The sequence below is a fragment of the Myxine glutinosa genome, chromosome 9 (genome assembly GCF_964187855.1).
Source record: "Myxine glutinosa chromosome 9, kmMyxGlut1.1, whole genome shotgun sequence".
NCBI lineage: Eukaryota > Metazoa > Chordata > Myxini > Myxiniformes > Myxinidae > Myxine > Myxine glutinosa.
The window spans coordinates 140,160,241-140,167,747 of NC_136269.1; the positions used below are offsets into that span (position 1 = coordinate 140,160,241).

Sequence of the window (7,507 nt, forward strand, 5' to 3'; positions counted from 1 at the left end):
CCGTTGTCTGGTCCGAATGTAGGCTACTTCATCCCGAAATCAATGTTGGGTTTGGATTCGCAGGTGAAGATTCTGTTTGTCTTGAGGCAAATGGGAGGAAGGGCTGAGTGGATGTACACTATCGGTCAAAAGTTCATGAACACCTCAATTTTTCCAGTTTTTATTGAAATTTACGCAATTTAATGTCCAGTGAATAACCTCAAATGGTACAAAGGTAAGCAGTAAACTGCTCGAGGTAAAAAAAAAAAAAAAGGCTTAGGTAAGCAAAAACGGGAAATAATGTAAATTGCAGTTATATTGTAAAAAAAAAAAAAAAGGCCTTCTTCAGGGAACAAGTAATGGGTTAACAACTTACTCCTGTTCTGCAGCAATGTAAGTAAATTAAGTCTTGAAAGTTGATGCAAACAATTTCTATAGGTGTCCCAACCTTTGCTGATTACTTGATTACAAACCCCCTGTCTGTATAAAAGCAGTATTGGAACAGACTGTTATTACACCATCCGAAGCATTATTTGGACAATATTGCACTGCAGGAAGTAGTATATTGGAAACTGGAGGAAACTCTGACAGGAAGGTCTGGCAGACCCAAAGCCACAACAGAATCAGAAGACAAGTTTCTGAGAGTCAACAGCTTGCGTGATAGGCGGCTCACAGGACAACAGCTTCAAACACAGCTTAACACTGGTCGAAGTATGCAAGTCTCAGTTTCAACTGTGAAGAGAAGACTTCGAGCTGCAGGTTTGATGGGTCGAGTGGCAGTAAGAAAGCCATTGCTAAGATGGCAAAATAAGAAAAAGAGGCTTGCCTGGGTCACGAAGCACCACCAGTGGACTACTGAAGACTGGAAGAAGGTCTTATGGACCGATTAATCAAAATTTGAAATCTTTGGTTCATCACGCAGGGTTTTTGTATGCCGTCGAGTCGGCGAAAGGATGGTTCCCCAGTGTGTGACACCAACTGCCAAACATGGAGGAGGAAGCGTGATGGTCTGGGGCTCTTTTGCTGGATCGAGTCGGCGACTTGCACAGAGTGACTGGCACCCTGAACCAAAAGGGCTACCACAGCATTTTGCAGTGCCATGCAATAAAACCACCGTTGCAGTGCCATGCAATACCCTCTGGTATACGCCTAGTTGGTCAGGGGTTCATCCGACAGCAAGATAATGACCCTAAACACACGTCCAGGCTATGTCAAAACTACCTTCGAGGAAAAGAACAAGACGGTAGGCTTCAAATCATGGAATGGCCAGCACAGTCTCCAGACTTAAACCCCATCGAGCTGGTTTGGGATGAACTGGACAGAAGGGTGAAAGCAAAGCAACCTACAAGTGCAACACATTTGTGGGAACTTCTGCAACAGTGTTGGGAAGAACTTCCCGAACAATATTTGATTTCCATTGTAGAAAGAATGCCACGAGTGTGTTCGGCGGTTATATCTGCAAAATGTGGCTACTTTGCTGAGTCAAAAATTTAAATTAAATTTTGTTAAATAAAATGATTATGATTTCTTTTTTATCTCCAATTGTTTATTTGTTTTATGCTTAATTTCAGAGTACATTGAGACATTAAACTGCGTAAATTTCAATAAAAACAGGAAAATTGAGGTGTTCTAAAACTTTCGACCGGTAGTGTAATTCTGTGTTGGGTGTGCGTGCGTGTGCCCGATTACAAACCATCGAGGATCATGGTCCATGTGCTGCTACCTGATGGCAAAGGAGGATCATTTTAATGACCATGCCCTCAAGTGGTTTACATTGGATCACTGGTCTCAACCTTAATGTGACCAAGCTCCCCACTTGAGCCTTCGAGCTGTGCCAACGGAGCTGAGCTGTGCCGAGGGGGCTGTGCGGGCAGTCTTGATTTCTGGTACAAATTAAATTATTGCTGATGATTCTCCAACATACCGCCGTTGAGCGGTCATAATTTGAGGTTTCCAAGAATTTGAGGCTGGATTGTCTGAACGACAGTCCACATTATATTGGGTTCACACATCCCATGTTCATCCGGCTTGCCTCCTGTAGTAGCAGGAAAAAAAATCGAGGAAAGCTGCATCATGTGACTGCAGCAACTCTGACCTTGTACTCAATCCACTCCGAGATGTCGAAATCCAGAGGGGGCACTGAAGCGATCCACACAGCCACGACCTGTGCGGTTATTTGGCTGCGAGACCTGCACATTTGAGTCGCTCTTCGTCGAGCCACATGCAAGAAGAGGATAAAGGATCTTTTTATTAAACATGACATCACCATGTACACAGCAGTTACAGACACAGCCAGGTGCGCTTTGCATTTTGCAGTGGTGGTGCTGAGGTGCGTGGTTAAACGGTGGTAAAGGCACAGGAAGAAAGAGCAAATTCACAAAACAGAAGAAATGAAACCGGTATGGGAGTATGGGGGTAAACGGAACCGGTATGGGGGTAAATGGGAGACCATTTTAACCACATCTTCTGAGCAACACTCGCTTTGCTAAGACTTACAAGTAGGGAACGAGTAGTTAACAGCTGTTAATCTCCTATAAACCAGCACGTTAACCTCCCAAGGACCACGTTCTTTTGCCACCCCAGATCCTCCGTAGAGTTTCAGGCCATTTGACCTTGGGGTTGAAGGTTGTCGATGTACTGTTTAACATAGATGTACAAGATGAATGTATCTGGCGGATGTACGAGCTTCGAGTCTGACTAAAGGCCCCGTTAGAAAGCTCTCCCATTAACCAGACTATACACCTTGGCAGTTGATGATTCACCTCACTTTGATGTGAAGGTTCCACCCACTCATCCCTAAAAATCGATCTGCACTTCCTTTTGGAAAAAGCCAGTTTTGCAGTTTCCTTCCAGCCACTGATGCTCAAGGCCGATGCTGTGGTGGCTACACGTGCACGTTTTGGAATCCTCACCTCCTTCCAGTCACACATTTGTGCAATCTTTCACCGACCATTCAATGGCCGGTAAAACCGTCTCGTAACTTGCGCCCATTAAGTCGAGCTTGGAGACGCATCTTTATGGAGATGGAGGCGGCCCGGGGAGGCAATGCAACAAGTTTTTCTGCATTTACAGCAACACCACAAAAGGACAACAATTCATCACTGCTCGCAACAAGCGGTGCCAGCGGAACGCTTCTGCGAAGGTTGTGGAATGCCGTTTTTATCTGGTAGAGTGTACAAGCGACTTCCGGGGTCCTTTTGTGGTCACGTGACTATGAGAGCGCTAAGCTTCGGTTTTACAGTTGCTAAGCGCAGGTTAAAAAAAGAGAAAAAAAGATTCTTCGTGAAACAATTCAAAGTGATCCCACAGTCGTCAATCAGTCAGAAAACGTCATGTCACCTAAGTGACGTCATAATGGAATACCACGCGTGTTCGATTAAAATGGGTCCAATCGGATTGAAACTTGAAAGTAAGCGCGAGAAATAAACAAGACCATCAGGTACACTTGGATAAAAGTACATTACAAAGGGTTCACGTATCTACTACCTGTACTCATTATTTATAAACCAGGTGTCTCATTGCGAACCACCGTCCTCTTTAATCGATGGACCTCCCTTACCAGAAATTCCCGGTGTACCCAGCTCGAGGAATTTTGCTATTCCATAGCCAAGCTACATCGACTCGGAATTTCTATGTCTACAGTAATCATGTCTAAATGTGAGGATTGATCATGGTTTGGGATTATATGGCATTTGTACCTTTTTTGTGGGACACAGGGTTGCTGATAATTTAGCACATTTTTAAGCAGCAAATGACGGACACGATTATAGGATTGTTTTTTTTTTTTTAGATAGGCCAAGGCTTGCTTTTCCCAGACGGCAGAGCAATGTCCGACATGGATTATACGAAGGGAACACGGATTATATTTGTCCACAATCCCACTTGCAGAGGCTTGGAAGGGGTTAGGGTTGTTAGGGTTAGGGTTGTTAGGGTTAGGGTTAGGGATGTTAGGGTTAGGGTTTGGGTTGTTAGGGTTAGGGTTACGATTATAGAATCGTAATCGTAATTGTTAGGGTTAGGGTTGTTAGGGTTGTTCGGGTAAGGGTTGTTAGGGTTATTAGGGTTAGGGTTAGGGTTGTTAGGGTTGTTCGGGTAAGGGTTGTTAGGGTTATTAGGGTTAGGGTTAGGGTTGTTAGGGTTTGGGTTGTTAGGGTTAGGGTTACGATTATAGAATCGTAATCGTAATTGTTAGGGTTGTTAGGGTTAGGGTTGTTCGGGTTAGGGTTAGGGTTGTTAGGGTTAGGGTTTGGGTTGTTAGGGTTACGATTATAGAATCGCAATTCGTAATCGTAATTGTTAGGGTTGTTCGGGTTCGGGTTGGGGTTGGGCCCTCGTATACGCCATGGGTAACCTTGGGTGGGTAAGTGTTGCCTTGGTGCTGATGGCCTTTTGGACGAAAAGGGGTTTCTTTGAGTCTTGTTGGGATTCGAGTCGAAACTTCACTAAAACATCTCCATTTTGATGAAAATGTCAACCCCGACCTGAAAGGGAACAACTGGCAATCGTTTCCGCTCTACAGGAAGGAGTCCCCATTGTAAAGTGCATCGGTAATATACGCATTTATAATAAAATAAAAAGCTTGTCGACTTTGTACAAAGTGCACAATGATATGCAGGATAATGTAGATAAAGATAAACCCTCGGTGGGAGTAACGGGGGATTGTGTACAAGTGCATCATCATCATTCCCATCCGGAGTCTCCATACAGCAACTTCAGAAACTTTAAACTCGATTTCCTGCCACTTGGAAATCTAAAAAACTCGTTTTGAAATAATTTATTGAGCAATGGGGGATTGTCGGAGGCCTTCTTGTTTTTTTAGAGCCAAAACCTTCCAGTCGTTTCCCTCTTCATCATCGAGTCTGATGCTAATCCAGGTACAGTGTGCAGTGTTAGGCCAAATATTGTCCCCGCAAGATTTAACAATCCCGCTTGCACAAGGTCACTCAAACATAGGCCTCAACCAACAAGACACGATTATTCGATTTCCAATCGGGGCTCAGACAGCAGCTTCAGGTTACCATTATGTGGACGTTTCCAAGGCAACCGGTCTCTATGCTGGCAAAGGCGTACGGCCTCAGAGCAAGTTTCATCACATGTTGCGGTACAAGCTGTTAAATTAATTAATTACTGTTCCTATAATGTCACACTTAGAGTTATATTATTAATATTTTATGCAATAACCTCACACAGATTCGAGATTTTTTTAAAAGGAAGAGTGATTCGGATGGAGGCGGTTACCATACCACCGACCTTTTCTCCTTTACCCTCACAAAACCTCTAGAGGACATCACATTCACAACTCGCGGCTCACCTCGTATTCCCACCGGCACTTCCGGACCAACACGACGTGTACGAGAGTGCAGGTGCCTTCACAGTACCACTGGCAGCATGATCATGTCCTGCCTCACACATGTACGAGGACATATATCAGCTTGGAAATTCAAAAGGCTCAAGTTCACTTTACCAGATCTATGCTCAGGCGTGACCCTTTCCCTAACCTGGCTGGCGATTGCTGGGCCAGTATTTGTATGACAGATTGCTGGAATTTGAATTCCAGATTCCAGATTGCTGGAATTTGAATTCCAGATTGCTGGAAATTGAATTCCAGAATTTGAATTCCAGATTCCAGAACCGGGATTCCAGAATTCCAGATTGCTGGAATTAGAATTCCAGATTCCAGAATTTGAATTCCAGATTCCAGAACCTGGATTCCAGATTGCTGGAATTTGAATTCCAGATTGCTGAAATTTGAATTCCAGATTCCAGAATTTGAGGTGCTGAGCATCATAGGTCAATGAGGTTGTTCGTTCAAGTTCAGCTCGTTCCTCATCTTCTGCTCTGTCCACTTCCTCGAGGAACGGTCCACACCTGGGTCCACGCATCTTCTTTGGAAGGCCTCGATCGTATCCTGTCATCCATTCTCTCTACAATTCTATTTGCAGCAACAATATACTCGCCATTCGACACTCGGCAGAACCGTCGGCACATGGAGGTGCCCATCGCACATCGGCTGGCAGAACGTTCTCCATCGCTAAATGAAATGGATCCAGGAATCGTCGATCTCCGAAGGAGGTGATAGACGTAAACGATGGCAGCGGACGATGTAGTTGCTACCGCCGTTGTTGTCCCAAAAGTCCAAGCCACCCACGTAGTAACGCAGGGCAAAGTGCAACGTCTCACCGGGTCGCATGCTGGCTGGGCAGGTGAGCTCGAAGGCAAACTGGTCGGTTTTGCCATCGCTGGAGCCAGGTAGGTAGCGTGCGGGGATGTCCGAATGTGAGCACCAGCCGTCCGCAGAGTGGCGTACCCACACGGCCTTCTCGAAGGACAAATTGAGCACCCTCACCACTCCTCGCAGGCCCATTGCACTCTGCCCGATGCTCTCCAGGCACACCTGTTTAAAGAAGGTGGGAGGGAGGAGGGCTGCATGAGCATGAATTGCATGTTCCACCATGATCCCATTGAAGGGAGTTGGAGTAATAACGGAAACCAGGCTGATCCAGGCAGTTCGTTTTGGCCACAGGAAGTCAGAACTGTCCTGGGAGGGATTTCCACAAATCTCATCATGCAGCCTCCTCCATGAACCACTTTACTTGTTCATTGTTTATAAAGGGGACACCATGGTAAAGGTAAAGGGTTTCTTTGTGCGACAAGAAAATTGCTCCTGCTTCAAAGAACATCTCCAAGGAGACGAATAAAATGGTTGGAGATGAAAGAAGCGTTTCATCAAAAGGTTATTAGAACCATAAAAATATAAATGGTGAGGTGTTTCAGGGGCTTCAGGTTGTTCTACCGTTTACCTTCTGAGTTGACACCTTGCGTAGAAAGTCCGCAGAACGACCTTGTGCCTCAAACTCTGGCTGCAGCAGTTGCGCTTCGGGCGGCGAAGGTTTACCCCCCGCTTTCACTCCACGCCAAGGGTCTGCGCCTGGTGGTCTCAGAGCTGCCAGGACCCTCTGCGGCACGGCCGGTTCGTCCTGATGACGGTAGTGCCGGACCACGGCCAGGTCAAGACCGAGGGAGTCGGCGAAGCGAACGCGCTTGCGACTGTTCGGAGTGGTCCAGCCACCGACGGCGGCGCGCAGCGAAGGGGGTGGCAGGGACTTTGCACGGCGTGGGGGTCTTCCACCCTCGTTCGGTGGACTTTCTAGCAGGAACTCCCGCGGTCTCCCGAGCGCAGCCTGGTTACCCAAGTTCGGCGGGCTGGCGCAGCCGTTGACCATGTACGGACTCCCTTGGGCGGCTCCAAAGAGCTCGGCGTCTCCAGACGCTTCCTGCAGGTGCCATCTCTCCAGCAACGTCGCCACGCAGCTCAGGTTACGAGGGAGACCACAGTTCTGTGACCTTTCAGGACTCGCCGCCATGGACCCGGAGCACCTCCTCTGCCTGACCAAGCCGTTTTTCAGAGACCCTGGTGGCTTCAAGACCCTCCCTCTGTCTGCGTGTCGATGCGATGCGCACAGAACGTGAACGGCATAACAAAGTGAGGGCACGACACATGCTCAGATTACCCCTCCCTGTGCGCATC

The 7,507-nt window shown here is 46.8% G+C and overlaps 1 protein-coding gene across 1 annotated transcript; it reads right to left on the reverse strand.

The window, feature by feature from the left end:
- Positions 1–5,880: 5,880 nt before the first annotated feature.
- Positions 5,881–7,464, reverse strand: PPP1R3E (protein phosphatase 1 regulatory subunit 3E). Its single transcript, XM_068097410.2, has 2 exons — positions 6,780–7,464; positions 5,881–6,373 (listed from the first exon to the last, which is right to left on the reverse strand). The coding sequence occupies exons 1-2, from the start codon at positions 7,341–7,343 to the stop codon at positions 6,011–6,013; spliced, it is 927 nt and encodes a 308-aa protein (XP_067953511.1). The 5' UTR covers positions 7,344–7,464; the 3' UTR covers positions 5,881–6,010.
- Between the last annotated feature and the right edge of the window lie 43 nt (positions 7,465–7,507).

Coding starts and splice junctions, on each gene's coding strand:
- PPP1R3E (XM_068097410.2), bottom strand. CDS start 7,343: ATGGCGGCGAGTCCTGAAAGGTCACAGAACTGTGGTCTCCCTCGTAAC. Junction 6,374..6,779: donor GCAAGGTGTCAACTCAGAAG/GTAAACGGTAGA, acceptor TTCTTTAAACAG/GTGTGCCTGGAGAGCATCGG.